The sequence below is a fragment of the Pteropus vampyrus genome, unplaced genomic scaffold (assembly GCF_000151845.1).
Source record: "Pteropus vampyrus isolate Shadow unplaced genomic scaffold, Pvam_2.0 Scaffold1, whole genome shotgun sequence".
NCBI lineage: Eukaryota > Metazoa > Chordata > Mammalia > Chiroptera > Pteropodidae > Pteropus > Pteropus vampyrus.
This window is the reverse complement of record NW_011888782.1, coordinates 14612561-14640331: the sequence shown is the minus strand read 5'-3', so window position 1 is coordinate 14640331 and position 27771 is coordinate 14612561. Positions and strand designations below refer to the sequence as shown.

General features: G+C 35.1%; 1 protein-coding gene across 17 annotated transcripts in view; it reads right to left on the bottom strand.

Moving 5' to 3' along the window:
• RBMS3 (RNA binding motif single stranded interacting protein 3) overlaps positions 1–27771 on the bottom strand; it is a 653502-nt gene that overhangs the window by 218837 nt on the left and 406894 nt on the right. For 16 of the 17 annotated variants that reach the window (XM_023533089.1, XM_023533290.1, XM_011360463.2 and 13 more), the window contains 2 exons: positions 17645–17802; positions 3542–3621 (listed from right to left, as the gene is read on the bottom strand). In XM_023533089.1, coding sequence (XP_023388857.1) covers positions 3542–3621; positions 17645–17802 — 238 coding nt within the window. Of the gene's footprint in view, positions 1–3541; positions 3622–17644; positions 17803–24327; positions 24446–27771 lie in introns of those variants that run through there. The other variant, XM_023533502.1, reaches the window with a different exon arrangement.

Below are 27771 nucleotides of genomic sequence, written 5' to 3'. Positions count from 1 at the left end.
TAATGGGTTAGAATTAGATCTTTTATAAACAAGTAGGAGAACCCCAGAGAAAGAAAGCATGAGTCCAAAGAAGTATCTACAGTTTCCTTCTGACTCTCATAATCTGTCAAGTATCAAAACTAAATGCCATCATGAAATGTATTTAATGAGCAAATTGTTCCTAGAATGATGCAAATAAAAATGGAAGCAGTAACATAAATGTAGTCAATGTTATATGTCCTTGTATACATCCTTAACTATAATGTTCTTAGAATCTGAAATCCAGAGCAATGTTAAAATTTTGGGTTGAAGTGTATTTTTTTGTGGTGTTTTTTTTTTTTTTTTTTTATAGTAATGTTACAGTAGGGGATTTAGAAATTAGGTGACCATATCAGGGGGGGAAAAAAAAAAAAACTTTGCTTCTCCTTTAAGTAGTATCATTGCCAAGAGTGACAGAAGTCAAAACGGCACTATATTTGCCCATGACGTGTGTACATTTCCCCAAGTCATCTCTGAATGGAAAAGTAAATTTCATACCAATGTTCTCTACTTGCTTAGAGTAAGGTTAAAAGCAGGGCTCTAGTAATGAGAAAAAGATAGCCGATTTAACATGCCATCTTTTCAACAGTTTTCTTATGGCCTGAGAATTTCAGGTCATTATTGGGTTATTGTGGGTCCCTCAATCACACAAGCTTAAGGCATTTTACTGAAACAATCAATGTGAATTTTATAAAACCACAAACTTCTGGATTCAAAGATATCTAATCTTGACAATGTGGAACACTGAGATTTTTAAAATAATTTCCTGAATTCTATTTTAGTTAGAGTTAGGTGAGATCAATTATAGTTGGTTTTAATTAGTACACCCACAAGCAAGAGCAGTCTCTCTAAAATTACATTAATATTTAAAAAGTTAGGAAATTGGTCACTTCTTTCGAAAATACCAAAGGCATGGCTTCTGATTTGATATCAGAGCTCACAGTGACATCCCACGCACAGTCTTCAAGGGGGAATAGATAACTGGATTAGAATATGAGTTTCTGAAAATAGATTTCAACCACCTACAACAAATAAACAATGAGGATCACTGAAGGCAAACAGCACACTCCCAAATTTGATTATACTCGTTTTGACTTAGTAAACGTACCCAATGAGGTCATTTTACTACTTTATCTTTTGAAATACCTACATCTTACATTATATCCTCTTTTATTCCACAGAGAATTTAAATATCAGAGATTAAATGTGTTCTGTTAGCATTTGAAGCCTTTATTAAACTATCTGACTCCGAATAGATAATTAAGCAAATGCAAGTACTAATGATGATCGATACTGTATATTTAATTCTACTGTGTTGAGTGCAAATCTCAGAAGCATACAGGTATATCTCTTAAAAGTTTTATAACTGAACCTAATTATTTTGCCTCTCATGTTCCCATGAGATAAAAGTGAATGAGAAACTCTAAGTTCTTGCTATTCACAATGTTTCCATTGGGTGTAGCTATGATATTAGATAGGTTGATATCACAGCCTGCATATTTCAGAAGAATGCCCAGATGTTTGGGAGATTTTTAGTGACTCTCTTTGTCTTTAGCATTAAATTGTATTAGTCAGCTGTATGTTTTATTGGAAAACCAAATAAAACAATTTCAAATCGATCAAGTCAAGAAAGATTTCATTGTTTTTTTTTTCTGAAAAAGAAGAAACCTAAAACACAGAGACCAGTATTAAAACTTGATTCAACAATGATTTCTATATAATTTGCTCATTCTTAAAAATTTTATATACCCATATAATTCACACATAGTTTGAATGTCTTCTATATAAATACACATCTGTTGTATAAAATAGGATAAATAAAGAGAAAATCCTCTAACAATTCAACTTTTTTATTCAATGATGGGTTTTGAATGGAGCAGTATCTTAAATTGCTTTTTATGCTAAAAGAAAAAAATAAAAAGTATGTCTCTTAAAATGCAAGGACAGCTTACATGCTGAGATGTAAACTGCTAACTCTTTTCTTAACAATACTATATGTCTCCAATAGGATCATAATGCAGTCAGTTCTCAAGGCAACGTTATGCATGGAAGCTAACCAAATCGTGTTACAGGCTTCACTGTGTGTTGACTCTTTGATTAACCAAGAGATGTTACTTTGGATTTTCCAGATCATTCAAGTATCAATCTGAAGGGCCTTTCTCCTTTTCTGACATCCTCCTCAAACCAACCAATTCATAAAAAGACCCTGACTCCTCCACAAAACATTTCTCTTTTTGCTCAGACTTTTTCTTCCATATAACCTAACATAGTCTAAGGAATTGAAATGTTCAATCCCTGAACTCTTTAACTATGGATTTTAAATAGTAGACACATTACATAGAAAATGCTAGAGAAATCCAGCTTTAAAAGTTCAAAAGAAAAATATTATATGGCTGAAGAAGTCACATTTTCCTCCTAAGACTCACCAAAAACAAAACAGCAACAATAAACCAACATGCGTTATAGTCAGATATCTCTTTATCTACTTGCAATTCTTATTTTTTAGCACCTCATTCAATCTTTAATGCTTTTTATGCATGAGTAAGATATATTTTTAAATTTACTCACCTAACATTAAATACTTTCCATATATTCTACTACCAGATTAATATCAGACATTTCTGCTTACGCCCTAACATGTAATATATTCAATTCTTGCATGTCAAATGCAATTCTTAGTAACATTTTACAATGTGTGTAGTTAAGAATTTTGCCTTGAGAAATGTGAGATGTCCTAGGATGGTCTAGATTGGTGTTCCTCAAAGTATCTCTGATGAATGAACAGTTTTATTAATTATTTTCAATATATCGATAACTGATAGTTTTGAAAAATATGAAATTTATGCACACAGATTTTATGGCAATGTCAAATTGCTATAAAGGTTTCTAAATGCTTACTCTTGGTTTCTGTGCTCTTCTTGCTATGGATTGGTAAGATATGTTTGAAAACTGGCATCGATCTGTGAACTCTACTGTGAACCTCACTGTTCAGACATTTTATAAATTAGAAAGCGAGATACTAATATTTAGTCATAAAATTTCTTCACTTTAAGTGCATTTTTAACTGTTCTTTGCTATGGTTTTCTTCTAATTCACTTAATAGAATTAGCAGCAGAGATTCAAAAAAAGGCCAAAGAAGAATCATCAAGAAGCTTTGGGTAGCTTTGAGAAAAATGAGTTGTTACACAGGATTAAAAATGGAACATTTGCCCGGCCAGTAACCAACAAAGGGCCTTACCATGTACACATTCTAACAACAGCATTAAGCCTAGACGTTTTGAACGATCGTTTTATGGCAGTAGTCCCCAACCTTTTTGGCACCAGGGACTGGTGCTCCTACGAGAATCTAATGCCTGATGATCTGAGGTGAAGCTGAGGCGGTGATGCTAGCACTGGGGAGCAGCTGCAAATATAGATGATGCTTCAGTTTCTCACCTCCTGCTGTGTAGACTGGTTCTTAATAGGCCATGGACCAGTACTGGTCTGTGGCCCAAGGGTTGGGGACCCCTGCTTTATTTCTTACCTGGGATGCCTGGTGGTGTTTTCAGATATTTTCCATTAAAATGTTGAATTACCACTTCACATTTTTCAGTAGACTCCATTCTGGAAAAAGAAGTAAACGAGGGATCATATACTTTTCATGAAGTTGTGCATATTAAGGAAAAAATAAATAAAAACAAAAAAGGAAATAGGAAAGCCATGGAAAAGCTTGATTTGAAAATATTACCAGAGAATTTATCAATCACTGACATCAAAAACTCATTGTTTAGAGTATTATTTCTTATATGAAAAGTTGCCTACGTGGCTGGCTCCGTGCTGAGACTTCACCCAGAGGTAACACCGAGGCAGTATCTTATTTAATTCCCACAACGTTTGGCAATTGAAAGTGCTTGATAAATGAGGCTTAGAGGGATGAACTACTTTGCCAATAAGTGTCAGAGCCTGGACTGTAACTGAGGCCTGACTGACACCAAAGGCGTCCTGTAACTGCTCAGTTATACTGCTAAGGAGATTAAAAAGTCGTGTCATCATCACCATCACGACACTGTTACCAAAAACCCACTGGGCGAATGATATAAAAGAGAATTGTTTGGTGTCCCAAATGTAGGATGAAAATGTAACTACACAAACCTCAGGTCCTGAACTTTTTTAATTTTGAATTTTGAACAATCCTCTATTTTTTTATACTAGATATCGATATCGCTAAACTGTATTTTTTTGTGCCAATTTTTGTCATTTCATATAGAAGCTAATGAATGAAAATTTTGAGCCATACTATCTAATGTCAATATTGGCAGTGTTGCCATATCTTAAGTAGACTAGAATCAGAGATATTTCCTAAATAATCAACTATAACTGGGCTTCATTATTTTATAAATTCGGATGGGGAGATAAAAATTAAAGTGTCGATTCTGACTAAAGGAAGTTAAGTCCTTCAACAGCACACTAGAGACAAAAATAAATTTAAGAAACAACACATACATATGGAAGAATGTGCATGAAATGTGTGAAATTTGTCTAAAAGGCAAAGTATAATTATAATTTTGGACTTTCTGCTCTGTTATTGATATGAGCTATCTTAGAATGGGGCCCTTTGACACAAGTTGTAAAATTTTCCTACATCTAATCCTATGTGTATTTTCAGGATGTGTTATGTGACCACATTATATGTAAAGGATACAAGATAAGGAAAAAATATGTAAACAAATGCCAAATAAGTTATACATTTATTACAGCTATCGGAATTGAAACGTGAGAGGAATTCCAGAAGCCAGGGAAATTCTGAAAAGTGGGCACATCAGGCCAGAGGGCCCTTGGAGAAGTAATTAGGGCAGGGGACTGGTTTTTATGGGGAAACTATTAGAGCAAAGCCGAGAGATGCAGACAAGAGCATCTGAGTTACCAGGTTAAAAAATTTGAAGATGGTATTCAGAGCATGTTTTATCTGGGGAGCTGAAATTATTTTCTGACTCAAATTTTAAAAAGTTTCTGATGTACATTCCAGCATGGAGTGGGGGGACATTTTTCCACATTGATACACATGGCAAATCTCTACCTACTAAGCAGGACTGGCTTTAGGGTCTGACACCTGTGCAGAACCACAGAGCCACACTCTTAGAACAAGTCTGTACTTGGTTTAAAACTCTGTTGTCATCATCCTGAAATTCTTAATAATTTTCTAACAAGGGGTCCTTCATTTTTATATTTCATTGGGTTCCACAAATTAAGTAGCTGGTGTTTGTATGACAAGAAAGTACAGGAAACTAATTTGACATTAATCAATTAGTATTCATTCATCAAATAGCCTAATGGATTCAAATAAGTGTTATTTTGAGGATGATCTGAAGAATGAATTGATTTTCTGTCCAAATGGAAAAAAAAAGAAAACTCTTTGAGCTTAATAACATGCAATTAAAAATGATAAAAATATAAAAACAAAGGTAGTATTTTGTTCATTTAGTCACAATTTCTCCCAAATCAGAAGATATTTGGATCAGAAAGGCAAAATAAATCTTTCCGCATTCCAAATATTTAAGAGTGGCTAAGTACAATTTTCCTTACTTCAAGTTTTCTTCTGGTAGAATCTTTTACAGTAAGTCTTCTAACTTTTTTTTTTTTTTTAAGTAGGAAACTTCCATTTCTAGGAACAAAAGAATTCTAATTCTGCTCTTCCTCTCTTCCCACAGGATCTACTATCTATTGTCTCTTAGGGAACATAACCTTCCTTCCTAGCAGAGACGTGAATGGGAGAGAAAACCTAAGCCCTTAATTACTACAGATGTTACTTTATGGAATTTTTATTTCAGGAGAGCTACAGAATGAAAAGCTTATGCCCCAGAGCCCCCTCCCTGTTCAAGCTCTCTCTGGGTACTCATCTAGATAAAAGGCAGTTAAGAATCTAAAGCTTGCTTGTAAGAGTCCTACAAATCAAGTCTTTTCTTTGTCTTAATATGACATGAAATTCTAAATGAAGACTAAAACTAGATGGGTGTGCATGTGTGTGAGTGTATGTGTGTGCTTGTTGATTCTCCATATGTGTTTTAGGGAATACAGAAAAAGGTAAGGAAAAAAAATCAAGTGGCTAACCCACTCGATTCACCTAAAATATTTTTGTTCTGGTTTGAAAGACTCAGGTCTTCCCTTTTAGATTCTATGTACGATCGTCTTTTCTTAAGACTGTTTTAAAGCCATTCAAGCTGGATGGGGGCTGTTTCTGCGAACACAAAGACAGCAGCGTAGATTGTTCACTTTAACTTCATTTAGATTTAACTAAGTGAATGTCTACAGTGAGCCTTTAGAGACTCTTGTCTCTGAAAGAATAAATGCAATAAAAGTCTGTTTTCTGTAGCTGCCGGCGCTTAGTGTCAAATCATGTTATGCTGCACCACCCAGCAGTGACAATTTCATTTTAATACACGGGGCACATTTTAACAAGGCAAAACAGTCCCAACAAAGATGGCAATATAGGACCTGCCAAAGGGAAAGGCTCAGTGTTCCTCATGCATTTTATATGGAAGCAGAAAAAAAGTGAGACCCAGGGAGCTCTGGGGGGTGAGAGAAGGAACAGACTGCATTTGAATAGCTACCTCTGAAGAACGTGCCCATTTTCTTCTCAAGTTTCACAATTAACTGCTTTGAAATGCCAGCTCAAACTATCTGCAATCTGGCACACGCTTCAGTTGAAACTGACACTAGCATTATCAAGTGGGTCTGAAAAGGCTGCATGCCAGACAAAGCTGCCTTTACATGTCCCTTTCAGAGGGGCCACTGAATCACTACAACTGCATCTATTCTTCCTAGGCGGTACCTGAACCCCCCTCGCGTCCCTCAGAACAGCTCGCGTGCCAGGCCAACCATTCACCCGACAATACATTAATTAGGTTCTTACAAGGCTCTAATCATTGTATAAAGCTTAAGGGTTTCCTGTTAGGTCTGATGTTTAAGTATAAATACACATTAAAGGTCCTATTTGACATTCTTTCTTGTCTCAGTGCCTAGGAACCTGGCTTCAGTCATTCAAAACGCACCACGGAATTGTGATTTTTTTTTAAACTTTTTTTATTTTTTTCAACGGCTACTAAGAGGAGCTAGTTTCACAGCCAATACAATTCCCACAGGCAAATTACATCAGATGAGAGTCTGATCCAATATTAGTAGAATGTTCTGGGTCAGACTTTACATGCAGAGGTGAAAAACTATTTTGCAAAACCATTCACAGCCTACCTATCTCACCCCAACAGAGAATCTTTCAGTTTATGACCTTTAAGCAATAAGCATCATTGAACATGTATTTAAAACAAATCCACCCTGTCATTTATTATGGTTAATTAGAGGTTTCCACTATTGTGAAATTTTTGTGGTTTTGCAATCATAGGCTCTGTACAAATTATTGGCAACTGAGAACATCGAATACTGCAAGCCAGTCATCCCTCATTTCCGGTAAGATTTACGCAAACGGTCAACATTAAAAGATTTTTTTTAAGTACTAAAATATGCACTCCTGACATTTCAAAAACAAATTATGTCATTACTTCTTAATCCACTGTAAGAGAAGGAATAACAGTGAGTCCCAGGAAGAAAGACGAGTGAATGAAATGAATTTTCTTCTAGTTTTTGCTATTTCTTTTCTTTCTGCCAGGTCCTTGACATTCTTAGGATACAAGTACCATAAGTGCCACATAGTGAAGCAGAGTGACCTCTCTGCCATCTCCCTTTACAGAAACCCAGACGTTAGTCTTGCTCAGCTTTACAACACATTCCTCTTAAGAAATAGAATTGTGGACAATATTTGACCGATGAAAACCCACTCTAGAGTTTTGGAATCACATAATTTCAAGACTAGAAATGACTATAGATATCAACTTCTACATTGTACAGGTGAAGAAGCTACCACTAGAAGACTGTGGTTGGCTTCCCTAAGTACCAGTTAGGGGATGAGCCTGGGATAGAACACTTGTCTCTTGACTCTTAATTCAGGTGGCTTATTTGGAAGAGATTGAGCTAGACTGCTGGCCTCACGTCATCCCTCCTGACTTCCTATACTGATCCTGCTAGTTCCGTTCCATGCAGCCACTATTTAACTAGGGCAGTTGTTCTAAAATATAGAGCTATACCCTGATATGACTAGATGGGCATTTCACTTCTATGGCATTCTTTCCAAAAACCTGTCCATAATATAGATCCTATCATGAGAAAAACATCAGACAAACCCAGATCTAGAGTCATTTTCTGGGATACCTGGCTAGAAGTATTCAGGAAAATAACAAGGAAAGTCTGAGAAACTGTCACTAACCAGAGCCAACTAATGAGATGTGGCATCTAAATGCAAAATGGTACTCTGGATCAGATCCTGGAACAGAAAGAGGACATCAAGGAAAAAAAAATAGTGAAATTCTAATGAAGTCTGGAGTTGAGTTAATAGTAATATACCAATGTCAGTTTCTTAATTTTGACAAATATGCCATGGTAGTGAATCTAAGTGTGAGGCATATGGGAACTCTATTATCTTTGTAACATTTCTGTAAAACTAAACTTATTTTTAAAAGTTTATTTAAAAAATGACCGTACATTATAATTATCAGGAAATGACTTTAAAAAAATACCAATGTCTAGGCCCCAACCCAGGAGATTCTGACTTAATTGCTTTGGCATGAAGTCTAGGCGCATAGTATTCAAAGCTACTCAGGTAATTCTAGTGTGCAGCCAAGGCTGAAAACCACTCTACTGGAGTTCTATGTCAGGTGCCCTAAACTGGAAACCATCGACCAAATTCAGACTTCAGGTATGTTTTGTTTGGATGGCAAAGTTTTTGGAAAATTCAAAATCATTGTTAAAATTTAAAGTTGGGAGACTTCACATGAAAGTTTGAACTTTTGATTCCTCTTAAAGATGAGATGATCTGATCTATGTTTTTTGTATGGTTACTATGATATAATTATAAAAATAAATTTGTTTTTTTGTTCTCGGTTCCTTACACAGACTCCTAAAACCCTTGGAATTTTCTGAGTGAGGATTGTCTTTGTTATCTATAATGAGCCCCTTTTGACCATACCTGACTTTATGTTAATGAGATGACTCAAGCGAGTCTCTTAGGTAGCATCAGGATAAGGCTAATCACCAGAAAGACCAAGTGATCAGAGGGTTGGAGCTTTCAGCCTCACCATTCAAACTCCAGATTGATTGAAGAGGGGCTAGAGATGGAGCTCAATCACCAATGACCCAATAATTTAATCAACCTTGCCTGTATCATGAAACCTCCATAAAAACCACTGAAAGATAAGTTTCAGGAGCTTCTGGGTTGGTAAATGCATTGATGTTTGGGGAGGTAGTGCACCCCTAAAGGGCAGGGAAGCTCTGAGCCATCCACATACCTTTCCCCATGCATCTCTTTTGGCTGTTCCTGAGTTATTTCATTTATAATATACCGGTATACCTGTAAAGTGTTTTTCTGAATTCTGTGGGTTTCTCTAATGAATTATCAAATGTAAGGAGGATCATGGGAATCCCTGAATTTGTAGTTGGCTCAATAGAATTGTGGATAGCATGGAGAGAGTTTTGTGGGACTGAGCCCTTAAACCCATGGAGTCTGATGATATTCTCAGTAGTTAATGTCAGAATTGAATTGAATTGTTGGATATCCGGTTAGCATCAGAGAATTGGAGAACTGGTGTAGAAAAATGACACATATTTGGTGTCAGAAAAAAGACTTCACAGCACCCATGGTGTGGAGTTGAGCAGTTCCTTTCTTTAAACAGAGCCAGTTTGCCAACATTCCTACCAACTTATATTAATTGCCAATCTAAGGCAAAGAAGTGGATGTTATTGTTGACTTTGCATTGCTTTTTTTTTTCCTCATGAGAGTCAAAGAGAAAGAAAAATACTTAATTTATCCATGTGTACTGGTGTTTTCTGTTTACCCTTCCTTCGTGTGTCTTCTCTGCTCTGTTCTATGCCCCCCAAAAGTGACCTTCCTATGGATCATATTATCTTGTTTCCCTTATGTGATGGCATTTCATTGGGTTCAGCCACCAGGGACCTAGTGGGAGTAGAGAGAAGTATAACCAGTTCTTTGTCATTTTCTCTCTCCTTGGTGCTTGTCTCTCTGGCAGGAGTGGTTTCCCTTTCTGTCCACAACTTCTCCAGACAGCACCTCTGTGAAAGCTCTGGGCCTCCCTGGGCTCTGGGAACACTTGTCCACTTGCCTTCATCTCTAGGAGTAGTAAAGGCTTCCTTCTGTTGCTCATCTCTGGGCATCTTAACATCTCTTCATCAGCTCCCTTAACTCTTCCCATTTCTGTAAATATTTCTTTATTCTCCTCTCTTCAGTTGAATCATTTAGAGTGAAATTCTGTTTCCAGCCGGCACCCTGATGGCTATACTTTAAAACTATCAATAATCGAGGAACAAAATTATCTGAGAGGCTGTGTGTTTCAAGAAAAATGGAAAAAAAAAAGTTTTCTTACACTCAATCTGGGAACTGCTTCTCTCACTTGGATAACTGACTACCTCTGATGGATATCCTTGTCTAGATGCATCATAGATTCATGTTTCAAAAGGAATTTTGGTACAGAAACGGGAAAAAAATTAATTAAAAAAATTAAATCTGAAATAAAGGAAAAATCAAGCAGTATAATATGCTCAGGTCTAGAAAAAAATCTTTTATTAAATGCCACTGGAATATATTATCAATTTTAATCAGTCTCTGAGTTGCAGCCATATTTTATTCCTAGATATTATCTGTTATATCGCTTTTCTTTCCCCTATGGTATAACAATTTTGTCTTTCTTCTGCTTCCCAAATATGACAAACTTGGCCCCACCATAGATCTTCTACTTCTTTTTTCCTTTGCCTGCCCTGTTCTCTTCCCTCCCCAACCCCACCAAGAGACTCTCCTGGCTGGCTCCTTCTTACCATCTGCATCTCCCTTTAAATGCCCCCCCTTCACAGGGCTTTCCTTCTACCATATTTTCTATTGTATCCCTATGTTTTATTTTGTTTTCATGATACTTTAATTATTTGATACTAATTATTTGATATTATTTGATATTTTATTATTTATTTGATTATATGTTTTTTATCTCCTCAAGTCAGTAGAATGTCAGTTTATGGAAGCAGATATTTTTCTTTAGTTTACACTTCTGAATTACTGTATCTAGAATAATTACTGGCATATTAGTAGTGTCCAGACGTATTTATTAGATGAACTGAATGAATGAATGCATTTTACATATTAGGAAAGGAGGCTCAGAGACTTTAAGTAACTAGTCCAAGAATACAGATAGGAGGTGCAGAACTAAGATGCAAGCTAAGTTATTTCTGGCCCATAAAGCCATGTTCATAACCACACAGATATAGAGAATAGGTGGGTTGGCTCAACTCACAGAAAACTGAGAATGTAGAAAAGATACTAAATAAAAGAGACTCTCACACTTGCAGTGTAAATGACATTTGCAAATCTTTCCTCTTTCTTGTCTGGAAGCAGACAATCTACCTCAAATGCACAGTCTTTGGATGGCTCAAGAGTCCAGTCATAGTGTGCACTGAGAGCAGATACAGAGCAAAGAGATCTTACAGGCCCTGAGCACACTGAATGGCCATCGTTACCAATCCTGCAGTAACACAATTCTCCCTCCTCAGTTTCACATGGGTAAATCATATTCAGAACTCTCCTCCCATTCCACAGAAGGCTGTCTTTGGAATCCAGTCATCTCAATTTTGTAATAATAAAACAATAAAGTGTATGTTTTTGCTCCTTCTCTAACTTTTTACAAAGTCTAAAAAAGTATAGAGCAAGAATTGAGTCCAGGAGATTGCAGAATCATAGACTATTTGATGCAATTTAATTCATTTGTTTGTTTGGTTGGTTAATTTGGATTTTGAAATCCAGGTCCCCAAATACAGGGAAAAGAAAGCAAAATGTTCTGCTTTCTGTAGCCATGATCATGACTTTCTGATGTAAAAGAAATACAAAGAGGTGGTGAGAAGAAGCAGATGAAAGTAAACAAAGTGACACATAAAAAAGGATGAAGACGCTGGAAGGTGGGCCAGGACTTTACGCTCCAGTGGGTCACATCTGCTGGCAATTGGGAGAGGAATTGAAATCACCAAAAGGAATAACAGCCTTTATTTTCTTCAATCTCAGCAAATACAACTGTAACCTGTTTCTGTGCAAACACAGCTGTAGTTTTCATATTACTAATCACTAAGTTTACATTTTAAAGATTTTGTTTTGCTCACATTGGATTTCCTAGTGCCATGTGTTTGAGTTAGTAATGGCAAAAGAATTGCCAAAACGGCAGGGGAGAAATTGTTAACGCAAATATGAACTTGACGTAGATATGATCAAAACACATTCCAGACCATAAAAACACATTTTAATAGGCTAGCTGGTCATTTTAAATGAACATATATTTACCTAAAAAAGGAAGTTTGGGCATTTGTTTTATAATTCTTAAAATTCCTATGTTTTCATTATGCTTATTCTGAATCAGAGTCATCATTATATTTCACCAGGTGGAAAAAGCTAGAAAGAAAGAAGTAGTATCAGGCAGTAGAAGGTAAATCAATAAAAGTTACTAAAAGAAAATTCAAAAAAAGAATATATTTAATTTGCTTGAGTTTTACTAATTAGGCTGATATTTGTCTGCCTATAACCATGATTAATTTTTTCCTTTGTATAAAGAAAGAAGAACTGCAATTATTTAGCAAACTTGCTCATTTGGTAGGGAGAAGTAGGACACAGGGCTTCCCGTGTGTTAAAAGTCATTCAAACAAAACTCCATGAGAATCAAATTAAAGGTACTGAAGAGGGGTGGAAAATACTACAAAATACAAAGGTCTGTGTGCTTAGCAGTCTCTCACGCTCTTTAGCTCACCAGGGGACAGTAAATGCATTTCTTAAAGTGGGTCTGTGTTCCCAGATGTTGAAGCCGGATTAATTGTGAATGCTTACCCCACTTCCCCCATCCCTTCTCCACTTTGGGTCATTCTTTACCGGCCTCTCATAACACTCTTTCAATGTGATTTTTGTTAGACAAACGGTCTCATGTTTCTGGGAATGGGAAATGGATAACACGAACACACAGTCATGTCCCTCCAGACTTGAGCTGATTTATGCTCTGATCCTCACTCTGGAAGGCAAGGTAGGCTGTTGGCACCCATTAGCTCTGCAGTAGTGGGTCTGACTGTCTGACTGTCAGCATTCCCACCATAAACTTCTGTTTTTAGAGGTTTATGACTTGGCTATAAAATGCTGCCTGGAGGGTGGTGGATCTTACAAAATTGGTTTAAATTACAAGAGAGTAAAAAAAATAAAATAAAATAAAATGTCTGTAATTTCAGACACTATCTGGTGCTTCTGGAACTCTGAAAAGCCTGTAATTGTGTTGTCTGTGCACCTTATTGGCATTCAAATCAATGCTTTGAAGTTCAGCGTTTTAAATATAAAATGAAGATACTACCTTTACTTTGAAGAGATGGTTATCAAAGAATATTAAGGTATAGCTTGAGAGTAAAATAAGAATAGGAGTTTTCTTTCTAGTCAAAACAATTTTAGGATCTCTTACATATGAATCAAGGACCACATCAGGTGGTTAGAAGTGACCAATGGTAATATTCAAAATGAAGCCTGATGAAAAAATTACTTAGGTTTCATGAAATGGGGTAGTCGTAAATTCAAGAGATATGTACAATTTACTAGGCACAATTATAGGATGGCTGCTCTCCCAATTGAATAAGCATTTCTTTTAACAGTGCCTATGACAATGTGAACTTTTAGAGGAAGAAACAATTTGTGGGCTGATACTACCATAGTTTTCTCTATTATTCCAGGACACCGATTTCAAAATTAGCTTATCGTCAAGTGCTATCTCCCTATATACTGCTATAGTCAAAAAACAAACAAAAACAAAAACTTAAAGAGATTTCATTTATTCATAATAAAAAATTTAGTGAGGATCAATTACATGTCAGACACGATTCTAGGTGCCAGGACAAATATGAAGAAGAATATGGCATCGCCCCTACCCTTGAGGAACAGAAAGAGAGATAGCTTCGTGATTGGTATACTTTGAGAAAGTGGTACAGTGTAATTGAGGCAGTAACAGGAATCACTTTCATTTGAAAAAATCTCTAAGAATGAGGACTAGCAATTGATTTTTGCAGGCCCTTCAGATGATTCTGAGAACAAGTCTTATGCCCTAAGGCAATGTTTCTCAAATTTTGGACAGCATCAAAGACACCTAAAGTGCTTTTTAAAACATAGATTGTTGTACCCTACCTGTTCTTCCCCCATCCCACTGCTGAAGTGGGGCTCAAAAATTTGCATTTCTACAAATTCCCAAGCAATATTGGGGCTGCTTTCCTAGAAATTCTACTTTGAGAACCACTGTCCCAAAGCATCCATTGCATGTAATCCATTAACTTCTCTCACTAGCTATGTAACTATCCTTCAGAGATTTGAGAAAATAGTGGCTGCAATCATCTCTGTTTTGTCGTTCAGAAGGGGAGTTCTCCATGAGAAAGGCCGAGTGGAAAAAAAAGATGGCATTTTTAAAAGCAGGAAACTTGTGTAAGAGTTAATTTGTGAATGATCAAGTTAAAGCAATAGCCATCACTGAGAAAATGCAAATCAAATGTTAAAGTGTGAGGAAGTAGGAATTTGAGCAGATCTATTTACATATGAAATAGTCAAAATCATTTTCTCACTCCGTGTTGTTGATAAATCATGTAGGATTCTGTTCCTTGGAATTTCAGGTCTAAGATACAGGGAGAATGAAATACTAATTCTGCATCATTTTTTTGGCTTCTTAGAAGAAAAGCAGATTCATATTCTTTTGCTTTCTTAGGCATAAAAAAAAATCATGGGCTCAACTTGAACCTAGGTTTTCCTTTTCAATTCACATGCCACTTCCTGACACTGGAAAATGCATGATTTAAAGACCTAAGTTTCAATATTGGAATGTGACTAAAAATTCATGTCCAAAGCTCAAAGTTTTAAAAAACCATTTCTTGGAGTTTAGTCATTCAGGAACTTCTTAGAAAGATAATTATGCAATCTACCTCTCACCCATCCATCCCTTTAACAACAAAAAAGAAAATTTGACTTAAATAAATGTGCAATCCAGTAGGTGAAGACAGAAATTAAATAGCGACTTCATTAAGACTGTAATAAATTTTATTTAAAAAACACAACTTTGACAGGAGCTACAGAAGAGCATCTAACTGTCTGAAGGCTGGAGTTAAAGGTCAGTGAAGGTTTCTTTGAAGAAGAGACACTTCAGGGGATATCTGAGGGATGAATAGGCAGAAACCAGGGAAAGATTCATGTATAACAGTCAAGAAGGACAGCTTATGTCTAGGACACGAGGCAGGAAGACAGAAGGCCAGGAAGATGAGCGATATCAGGGATAATGATGTCTGGGAGGTCTGTAAATCCAGTTATTCAGGCCATATGGAAAGGAAGTCAGCAAGCGCCTGACATGATCAGATTTGCATTTTTAAAGAATCACTTGTGGTTTTTATTCAAAATGAACTGAAGGAGTGAGAGGCTGCATTCAGAACAGACATGAAATAATAATTTAAAATTCTTATCCTTATTTAGTTCCTAAAGGAAAAAAAAATTCATAGGTTTTACTCTTTCATGATAGCACATGATTATCATTTTGCCACTTACAATGTGCATTAGTTGGTTCTACACTTAAGAAGAACATTTATTTTAAGCAAACTCAAAGTGTACAGAGAAGATACAGATGAGAGAAATGAATAGCCCAATTTTTATGTTATGAGCTAAATTGTACTCTCCCGACTCTCAAATTTATATGATGGAATCCTAACTCCTAATGCCTCAGAATGTGACTGTATTTGGAGATGATGGGGCCTTTAAAGGGGTTTATATTAAATTAAATTAATTAAATTAATATGAGGTTATACGTGTGGGTCCTAGTCCAATCTTCTTTTGAAAAGAGATTAGGACTCGAACACAAAGGGAAGACCAACTGAAGACACGGGGAGAAGACAAGCCATCTACAAGCCCAGGAGAAAGGCCTCAGAGGAAACCAAACCTAATGACATCATAATCTTAAACTTCTAGCCTCTAGAATTGTGAAAAAAATGAATTTCTGTTGTTTAAGCCACCTAGTCTGTTGTATTTTGTTATGGCAGTTCTAGAAAACGAATATACTTTGTACCAAAAATTCTTTGTTTTAAAAACATAAATCACCATAGATTTTCTTAGAAAATGTGTTCTCTTGATTTGAAATATGTTCTTTTCTCAGCAGGAGTACAAACGAAAGAGAAAAACAATTCGTCAGAGATTTTGCGGGAGTGAGAGGTAAGGGAAAAACCAAAGGAATGTGCATGCTGTGTGAAGTGAAGCATAATATTGGTCAGACTTCCAATCTAGGGTCCTACACTATCCAAGAATGTCCACACTGGCAAATTTCAGAGACCCGGGCGGTACAGTGAGCTCTGCCTTAACCATGAAAATCAACAATTAACAATGGATGCCTCATGCACACATTCACATCAGGAAAATTTTCTTCATTCTGCCTATTTCTCTTCAAAATAATCAAACACGTATCTTGTATATGTCTACCAGTCTACTATGTATTGAACATTGTGGGGAATATAAAGAATTTTAAGACACTGCCCATGACCTCTAGGAAATCAAGTTAGAAATCAGTTAACATTGACATTCCGGTTTGTTATCTTTCAAAAGTGGGTTAACAGACGTTGGTTTGGAATGGTTTCCCAAGTGATGGCAAGATTCATCATAGATGGACACACCTGTCTGCAATGGACTGACCTCTTGATGACACAAACAGCCATACATTCGTCCATGTTAAGTCAGCTGGAGACACATAAACACACCAAGCCATGGAGACACAGCTTTTACTTTTCTTGTTTGTCATTGAGCAGTTTCTTTTTCTCTGTGGTTTCTTGAGCTTTGTTTCTCATGAAAGCACAGCAGGTACAACTATTTTAACTCTGTTCCTGGCTGAGACGCTCTTTTGTAAACATTCCCTTAAAGTTAAAAGGGAAAGCCGTTTTTCCTTTTCTGACAATGAAAAAAGTACAATCTGCTTTTTTTTTCTGTTGAGTAAAATAGCAAAAACACACAGCCAGGTCCTCTTAAATGCAAATGCCCCCTTGACCTCCCCTTATATTTCCGTGTTCCTTGGGACTTTCCAAGAACTCCTATTTCTCTATATTTCTTCTCATTTCTCTTATGCTAACTGAGAAAGTCTATCATCTCAATCTTCAGAAATCAATGAAAAACCATTTGGATGCATTGTTCACCACATGGGCTCTTTAGCTTTGGGGTACTGGGTATTTGTTATCCCTAGCAGAATTGGAAGCATCTGATTTTGTTGATCTATAGGCATAGAGAAGACTAAAGACTCAGTAGGCATATCGTTATGACTCTAGATACATATAAACATTCTATGTATATATTTTAGCAAGCAAAACATATTTATAATTACATTGGAATTTTTTGGCTTGAAGCAAAGAGATGGAGAATTAGTTTGATAAAGTGCTTTTTTTTTTTTTTTTTTAATTCTACTGCTTTGGGCCCTAGAAAGGAATGGAATTAAAAGGAAAGTTTTATACAGCGCAAATGTTTTACCTGGCAAAGCCGACACCTCTGCTGACTCCGTTAGCATCTCTTAGTATTCTTGTGGAAATGACATGTCCAAAGGGTTTCAGCATATTCTCAAGTTCCTGCTCATCCATCGAAATGGGGAGATTAGAGATGTATAGGTTTGTTGGGTCTTGCTCTTGTTGCTAAGGAAAGGAAAGAAACAAATGCAGTCAGTTCTAAATATTGAGAAACGTGTTGCACAAATGGATAAACTTTTGATTAAACTGCAATCTAGTCTCCAATTTCCAGCACCATCTTGAAAGTTCTTCCACTATGACACTACTTCCTTTAACTGAATCTTTCCTTGCCAGATGTTTTTCATAGAAACAATATCATCGATGAAAACCCATCTTTCTGCCAGCCTTCCTTAGAAAAGACTAATAAACATTTATTGCAATTGAACTAAGGTAAATATGTATATTCTTCTCTATTACCACTAACCACTACTTCTACTATTACCAATCTATCTACCATTGCCACTAGTTATAATGTTGCATTTGGTGAGTACTCATAACATGCTAGGCATTGTTTTAAACATTTAATATTTCGTTCAATAATCCCAATAAATACAATTGTTACTGTTTTATAGATGGCAAAATTGATCCCTATCTTGTCCAAGTTATACCTCATAAATGTCAAAACCAAGGCTAAAATATGGAGGTATCACAAAAGTACATGGGCTTCACTGTCCTGCTATACTGTCTCCCTCTAGACTAATGGGAACAAAAATTATGGTCCTAGAACAGCATCATCAGCCTCAGCATCACTGGGGAACTTGCCAGAAATGCAAACTAGTAGGCCCCACCCAGAACTACTGAATCAGAAACTTGAGGGTGGGCCAAGTAATCTGCGTTTTGAAAAGCCCGCCAAGTGATTCCGATGACTGCTCAAGTTTGAGACTTGTTGCCATAAAGCATACATAAATATTTATATGCAAATATTTATATGCATTTTCTAATCCAGCAGCAATAGTGCTTACATGAACTTTGCTTAATAGAATGGAAAGCAAACAATTGTTAGCATTAATTCTATGTGTATAAATGTTCTCTATTTCATGCAATGGATTAATAAATTGGTACTTAGTTGTATGTATATCTCAAAATAAAACAGCCATATATCTGACATAATTAATTATTCTTAACAATAAAATATATTAGATATTTCATTGAACCACTATATTTTAACCAAAACAACAACTTCAGGATAAGCGAAATTAAATTAGAGAAAAGAAATCCTGAAGTCTATAAGAAATGACAATGTGTAACAAAATATCTTTTGTGAAGAGATATCATATTTTGTAGAAGATTTGACATTTTAAGCATGGTAAAAAGTACGATAAGCAAAATTTCAAATATTATTTCAGGTCAAGAAACAATTTTGGAATAAAACTAATCTCCATTATTTTTAACAGCTCTAAATATTCAGATAGGTCCTTATATTTTTATTATGCTTTGAGATGAAAAAGATTTATTATTAGGTTCGTTTTTTAAACATAGTTTAGTTATAAAGCATTTTTAGCATCTTGCAAAATAGTAAAAATAAACATAATCAATCAGAAAAAGACAACATGGCTTTAGTATTTAGGAATTGGTGTAAATGTAGAAAATGTACAAATGTAGTCAGCCCTCTTCTCTCTCTCTCTGCACACACACACACACACACACACACACACCCCACTAATAAATGGCATGATCCGAGAGAAAAAAGAGATTTTTTTCTTAAATCGTCATGATCATATTTTTGTTTTTTTGTTTTGTTTGTTTGTTTTCTGGGGTGGTGAAAAAAAGAAAACGTGATGTTTCAGATACATAATAACAAATCTTATGCACATACAACTTTCACATTTATATTATTCACTACTCATTATTTGATTTTAATCTTCAGATCGTTACTCCAAAGGTAGCTGGGCAAATGTCATTATAGTTTTTGGATAATGAGGAAGTGGAAGCGTGGATGATTCATCATCTTGTCCAAGGACAATTCAATAATTAGAGATGGGATTAGAATTATATTTATCGACCAAGTTTCCTATCTTTCACTCAGTGTACTTTCCACTAGCTTGATGTTTCTCAAGCTTCAACCATTTGGATATCATTTTAGAAAATTTTGCCAGCCATGTACTATTATTTCATTTACAAAAAATTTTTCTTTAAATCAACATACCTTTGGGCTTAAGTCGATTAATTTCAAAAGATAAACTAAGCTAACTAAAAAGCCATATTGCTTGGCATAAACAGGCTACTGTGAAATAGGGAACAAATCCATGTTATTAAATTGTACTAGAAAACCGTTTGTTTACAGAAGGCTTTGACCCTCATGGTTGACTCTCTCTTAATTACAAATGAGGTTCGTAATTAAAATAGGTGTGAGAAACACACTAGCACCAGACAGTCTTTTTCCTGAGAAGACTCAGAATTGAGAAAGAATTAAGAACAACTTTCTTAATGATGTGATTTCTGGATCCTACACATCTCTATTAACTCATGTTCCATGAGAGATAGATACATGTCCCATAGCTTGGGAGTTTCTGTGTTAACCCAGAGCTTCTCAAAGAGTGGGCAACAACACACGGCAGTTCTGTGAATAGAATTTGCCCAACATTCTGCACTCCTAGGTCTTTGATCAAGCTAAATAGCTATAAGCAACCAACCACCCTATTCCAGGGTACTGTACAGATTTTTTTCTTTTTCTCTAGGCAGCAGTGCACCAGTTTGTCCTGATTAAAATCCATTTCTAAATTCCCCAAGTGTAGAATGCATTGCAGCTTCTCAAAATGGTTTGCAATAAACACAAAGAGCTTAGTACATAAGGGATTTCCCAGCAAGCTATTTTCTGAATCCAAATTCAAACAGTAAGGCCAACTCCTTAATTTGTATTCACAGAGACAATAAAGCATTGGACAGTGTCATTCTTTAATTTGTATTCACAGAAAAAAATAGCATTGGGCAAGTGTTATTTATTAAGTAACTCTGTCCTTTGAAATGCAGTATTAGTTTTGAATATATTTGTTGACTTGACAATAAATTTTAATTTTTGCATAGAGTGAACTTTAGAATAATACATGTATTTATATTTTTACTTTCAATTTTATTTATATATCAGGTTTATGTAAATAGATGATGACTTTCAAAAGATTCTTGAACACTATGAACCAAAGAGCACTTTCCTATTAACTTTTCAGAAAAAAATTCTCATGTGATCACTGCAATCTTAAAGAACTTTAAAAATCTTTTTTTTTTTTTTTTTAACTTAGTGAAATCTATGATGATTCAGCTCCAGAATGAATCTAAGGGGTCATCTTATCCAATCTGATCATTTAACAGATGGAAAAAAAACAGAAGTTAGAGGAGTGGGTATGACTTTCTCAAGGTTGCCCAGCTAATTAGTAACACACTAGAAATAGAACCCATGTCCTTTTATACCTGGTCCAATGTTCTTACCACTTCATGACACTGCTGTTGCTTTTAAAATCCAATGAATAATAGACAGCAGTTTGTGGTCCAAAGGAATATTAGTACAGACACAAATAAATATCTCAGAACTCCTTGTTTTGTTCACTTTTGCTTATTTACCAATTAGCTTTAGCTACTCAGTTAAGGCTATGGGGGAAAAAAAAAGTTCCTAGCCTTAGCCAGCATTTTACACGTAGTAACTGAATGAATACTCAGTAAACATATACTTTACAAAAGTATATGACATATACTTTACAAAAGTATATGACATATACATATACTTTACAAAAGTATATGACAATTCACACACCCATTTTATTTAATTGACACCATAAGTAACTCACCTATTTTGGTCTGTTTCTATATTTTTCCATCTGTATTGGGATTTCTTGATTTATTACTTAGTTTTGTCAAAAAGTGGTGGAAAAGTTAGAAAAATACCTTCTACATTGTTAATGGGAACAGAGATAAGTCATTTCATTTAAGAATAAGTCATTTTTCCAAAATGACTGGACCTTTCTTGATTTTTTTTTTGTGTGTATGTAAACTGTCAAAATAAGATTTATTGACATTTGCTTTTTAACAGTTTAAAACAACTTCAGAACTTCATAACATTTCAAGGTAGCTGAGCAAATGGAGGATAAAAAGTCATTGCTCATATCTAAATCAAAGGTTATGTCTGGGGCTGCGTTTTTTGGATATGCATTATGGCTATTATATACATGTGATTCTGAGAAAGGTAGTAGAAAAAATTTGAAAACAATCTGATAACACTCAGGATTGGCAAAACTATATTGAAATATTCAGGAAGTAGTTGCTGGCATCAGATACTTTCGAGAAATATTTCTCAAGTTACTTGGAGTGGGGACCATTTTCAATCTGTCATGGACCAAGATTTGTAAAATATAATAAACAAAAATTAATAGAAAATAAAGTAAAATTTAAAAATATGCAAAATGCAAGTTTTAATTTTTTATGATTACATTCAAGAGACCAAAATTACATTGAGATTAAATGTTATGTTAATACAAAATTGTTATAAAAGGTTTTTTATGCTTACTCTCAATTTCTGTGCTTATTACATTACAAACAAGTACCATTTGGTAGAACAAACTTTATCTATTTTAGGAAACTATATTCCTATTTTTTTCCACCAAAATATAATTCTCTATGGGTCTTATTGTTATTAATTTTTTGCTTATTTTATATACTATCAAGTCTTTTTTAATCACAAAATTATGTGTAGCCAATTTATAGTCATTTTTGAACTATTAGGTGGGTAAAGCCATTTCAAGATGAAATATCCTGAGTAGTGGTGACAAAACACAAACATGTGAGTATAATATTTAAAAATACATTAAAAGGGATGTTCATATAGACTGAAGATAATAATATTATTATCTTACATAGAGTGAGTTTTATGGTATTCAATGTGTTTCAGTGTTATTTTCTTTCAAATGGTCCTTTATAATAACTCTATGAGGTAGAAAGGGCAGGAGTTATTATTTCTATTCTACAATTGAGAAGGTTGGTTCTGATATCGTAAAAGGGTTATCAAGGTCACACTGCTGGTAAGTAAATAAATGATATTATAAATAATTTTTTTTTTTGATTCTTGATCTAGTACTCTTCATACTACACTATACCAATTTGAGATTGCCTATAAATATTGCTATTATTGGATATTACGTGTAGAAAAGAAAATCAGTGGGGAGACAAAGGAGTAATTGTTTTTTTGTTTTTTGTTTTTAATGGAATAGTCTATTTTAAATGTTTTAGCAATTTAAAAATTAATAGTAATAAAAACTAAATGTTCTCTCTCATCTTGAAAACAGTAGCAGGGTGTTAGAGCCTCCTGTACTAACAAGCCGAAAGCCATCAAAGTTTTAAAACTAGTTTAACACTATCTTTGCACTAAGATGTTCTCACCCTTCTAGCAATATTGCCAGCATGTTTGACACATGGCTATGGAGTTAGAGCACCTTGAGATGAGACCTGGAATAAGCTTACCATTATAGAAATATTTGTTTAAGTATCATATATGTGTATGATGGTTAATTTCATCTGCCAACTTGACTAGGCCAAAGAGTGCCCAGACAGATGGTCAAACATTATTCTGGATGTAACTGTTTTCTGGATGAGTTAAACATCTGAATCAGTAGACCAAGTAAAGCTGATTGCCTTCTTTAATGTGAGCGGGCCTCACCTAATCAGTTGAAGGCATGTATAGACCAAAAAGTTGATCCTTTCCTGAGTTAAGAGAGAATTCCTCCTGCCTAATGGTGTGCAATCAGGGACTTTTTTTTCTGCCTTTGGACACAAACTGAAACATTGGCTCTTTCTGGGTCTCAGGCTTGCTGACTACAGATCTTAGGATTTGTCAGTCTCCATAATTGTATGAGCAGATTTCATAGAATAAATTAATGCATATATTTTTTTCTAAAGAATTCTAATACAATGTGTTAATTTTGTCAAATCTGTATTGTTATGAAAAAATGACACAGGTTCAGCTCTGACCTTCACACTAGGTCTACTGCATCCCCTAGCCACACAGTCATGGCCTTTGAAAATGAGAAGCACAATCTTCCCCTAAGATAGGTGATCCACAAGCATACACTGAGGTAATGCATTAAAGAGTAAAGGGAAAAGTAAAGAAAGACTGCCAAGAGGCAGGCTTTCACCCCTAAATGATGCCTAATAAACATGTCCTCTGTCCCATTTTCTAAGCAGCGATGAGGGCTGCCCTGTGTTTTCAATTGCCTTCTCTCTCCACTAAAAAAGAGGGTGATTTCTCTTTCCCTAGTTTCTCGTGGTGATGGTTAGAGGAGGCTGCCTATCACTTTTTCCTCCCAAGGCACCTGTAAGAATGACTTCCTTAAAAAAATAAATAAATAAATAAGAACAATTTCCCTAAGAAGCACACATTTTAAGAGAAGCATTTAATTATTTCAGATTGAACCTAAGCACAGCATTGGCAATTGGAGCGCATGACCTCAAGTTCAATTGGAGGGTTTAATTCTGGATAACAAACTCAGCAGAGGCCTGACTGTGAAAGCATATTCGGTGCTTGGGCCAATCTTATCCACCAGTCATCTGTGCTGTTCTTTAAGGCTGGAATCAGCTTTTACTTCTAGATCAATCGCATAGCCTCAAGTTGAGATGAGCAGTGAATGATTAAATGAGCCTCTTGAGTCTTTATGACTGAATTTGCATTACCTGTGGTCCTGGAACAGGTGGCCAGATTGGACTCCTGGCTTTCCTTGACTTCTCCCTCCACATGCACCTCATGAACTCGAGCTCAGTATCACCAGTTATCAGCCCTGATGTGATGGTTTCTCCTGTGAGAAAATGCTAAATTAACATTTTACAATATTGAGATCTCTCTATAGTTTTATTGTAATATATTACTATATCACAAATATGTATGGTCTTGTACTCAGGTCCTGACAGTCAAAAACGAGAACAGGAAACAAAACTATAGAGAACTACTCAATATTGTAAACAAATCGCACCACATTTTCTCAGTCTAATTCACTTCTCTGAAGGGCTTCTCCATAAATATCTATTTTATCAGCCTGCTGCGAACTCTCGGATAGAAAATTGTCACCTGATTTGTTGATAATGACCATGATTTTCCTTCCTACAACTGGAATTATGGAATGGCATAAATATAGTCATGAGTTTATTATGGTACGTTATTCGTTTCTTCTGGAATAATCACCACAACACATACAAGTAGAGAACAACAGATGCAGACCATTTTTGTATCTTCTGCCTAAAACATGACAGCTTAGACTTGCTGAGGCCACATGTATATCTGGCATACACACACAAATGGGTCACTGGGATGTGAAAGATGTTAAGGACATAGAGTTCCACTCAAGGGCAACCATTTCCATTATATTGTACCTAAATGACACCCCGAGAGCACAGCACAAATGATGACTCTTGGAATTGTGCAACAGAGCTCATGGGGCAAACCCTATGTCTCACGAAATTAGAGCAGCCTGATAAAATATGACACCCTGTTAAATTTGAATTTCCTATAAATAAAAATTTTTTGTATAAGTATGTCTCAAATATCACATGTGCTCTATTTATACTAATATAACCATTGCTACATAGGATTATTACAATCAAGTCACATAAATTATTTGTTGGACTTCATATGATTACCATTTTATAGTACGATATTATCTAATATTTAAGCTTACTATGTGCCAAGCACAATTCTTTAAAATTATTTAAATTAATTATTCCTTAAAACAACTCGAGGTAGATAGAATTAATGCCCTCATTTACATGTAAGAAAGCAAGGTAATTGCCCAAAGTCACATAACTATTAACAAATGCAGCTAAAATTCAAATCACAATCTATCTGAATCATAGGCCTAAGATTTCAAACTCAGCACAGTATACTTAATGTTTGTCTCAACTTTTTCTGAGAGGTATAGATTCCTATGGATGTTCAATGTATAAACCCACCTGGCAGCACAATCCACCTTTCTAAGAATGGAAATCATTTAATCACACTGAGGGAGTGATATAACAAAAGAAAGTCCAAAGTTAAGTCTTACTTACAAGGTTGGAGCAATAAAATGTCACAAGTTATTAAGAAAAATATACCTGGCTAGTTTTCTTCTAATGTCTATTACATAAGAATACATTTAAAAATGTATGTTTACTGTATAGAAAGTGAATATCCACAGCTCTGTACATAAAATGTTGCTCTTGCATTGTGGTTTTGCTTTAGTCTACTTTTATTTCTAAATTGTCCAATGTCAATTTCATGGAAAACCGGCTTTGTAAAGCCAAGCTTATTACACATGCTATTGAGGAATAGAAATCAGTCAGCTCTACACCAGTACTTTTTTAAAGAAAAATAAATTCGGCTGTGCTTTAGAATGTTGACAGTCTCTGTGAAGGATGGCACATCCTAGGTTTAAATCCTTGTCTTTCCAAAGAGAGCGGAATAGGCTGCAAAACATTTGGTGACCTATGATCCTTAACATTATTTTAGAGAAAATGTGTGTGTGTGTGTGTGTGTGTGTGTGTGAGTGTGTATCGCACAATAAAAAATGATTTATCAATGCAAGAATGCAGGGAGTAGCTGGGAGGAACCTAGCTAGGTGCTACTTCAGTGCCTCCATTTCTTATGTTAACATTATGACCCTGGCAGAGAAACTTCAAAGAGGAGGTACAACAGTGGGTTAAGTGTTCGAATGAGGTAAACCATTTTGTCTTTTAAAACAGTGACTTCTATAATCATCATCAGCTTTTATTTAGCACATATATGAAGTATAATTTTCTTAAAACTCATAAGTGGGAAAGAGATAAGTTTTATTTGTAATGTAGTCCAATGATGAGTTAAATGGTTTCACCAAGACTGCCTAGAAGATCAATGAAAACGGAATGCATACATCTGTTTTCTGCTCAGTTCTATCTCTAGAAAACCTGTGGCTTAGTAAGCTGGTACACTTGAAAAATTGAAGGCACTTAGAGTCACAACACTAATCCAAGTCCAAATCACTTGTTGATTTACATATCTTGACTCAAGGCACTTTACTAAATAGATCATCCACTTATTTTTGACATCCACTTATTTATTAAATGGATCATCCACATATTTTTGATCATTCACTTATTTATTCACTCACTAAACATTTAATGTTCCAGTATATGCCAGCCATTGAGCTAAATCCTAAGGACACAAACAGGATAGGCCAATGATTCTTGCCTGCCTTAGAGAGTTGAGCCTAGTGGAGAGTTTACAACTAAATTTCAATAATAAAGAACTATTTTTCTTTAGCTAACTCATTAGTACAGCCAAGAATGTAAACATCTGCCATGCTCTTCTAACCTATCACTTGAAATTCTAGTTCTCTCAAAATCGTGATTAGACTATCTAAATTATTTCTACGTGGTGTCTCAGCTACATGATGAACATAAAAAAATAATTTTTGAAATATAAAATCTCCCGGAATATGTTAAGCCCTAAGATAACCAAACATTTCAGTTTGAGCTCAACTATTTATATATTTTAATTTCAATAAAATAATTTCATTCATAAACCTCAAAAAACATTGGGTGGGAATAATCTGTGAACAGATAATGACATGGTGACTCTGACATTAATCAGTTAGTTCTGTAGCATTAACTAGTTATTAACATTTCTCAGCAAATTTTCTGAACTTTAAAATAAAAATATCAATACTAATAACCTCGGAGTGTTATTGTGAGGTTTCAATGATATAATAAACTAAAAATTTAGTAGCATGCCACATATATAGGAGCTTAGTAACCCACTATTATTTCTGTAATTATTATTAAATTATAGAAAAAGAGAAAATTAGGATATTTCAAGACGATGGTTCCTAATTAAAAGTGAGTTGTGTTCATAAAAAAAATTATTGCTATTTAGAATCTGTTCCACTGAGTTCCTCATAGGTATAGACTTAGTCGCTATTATATTAAACTATGTGAAAATGCACATATTAAGCTGATGATGAGATCCTTAAAATGTAGCCACTATATGAGTAAGAGAATCTAGAAATATACCATGGAGGTAGAGGGAAGAGAATACTGTTCCTATCACTCATGAGCTAAAAAGATTAATGATTTATTACTGGGCTCATTAATCAAAACCATGTGGCTTTTTTT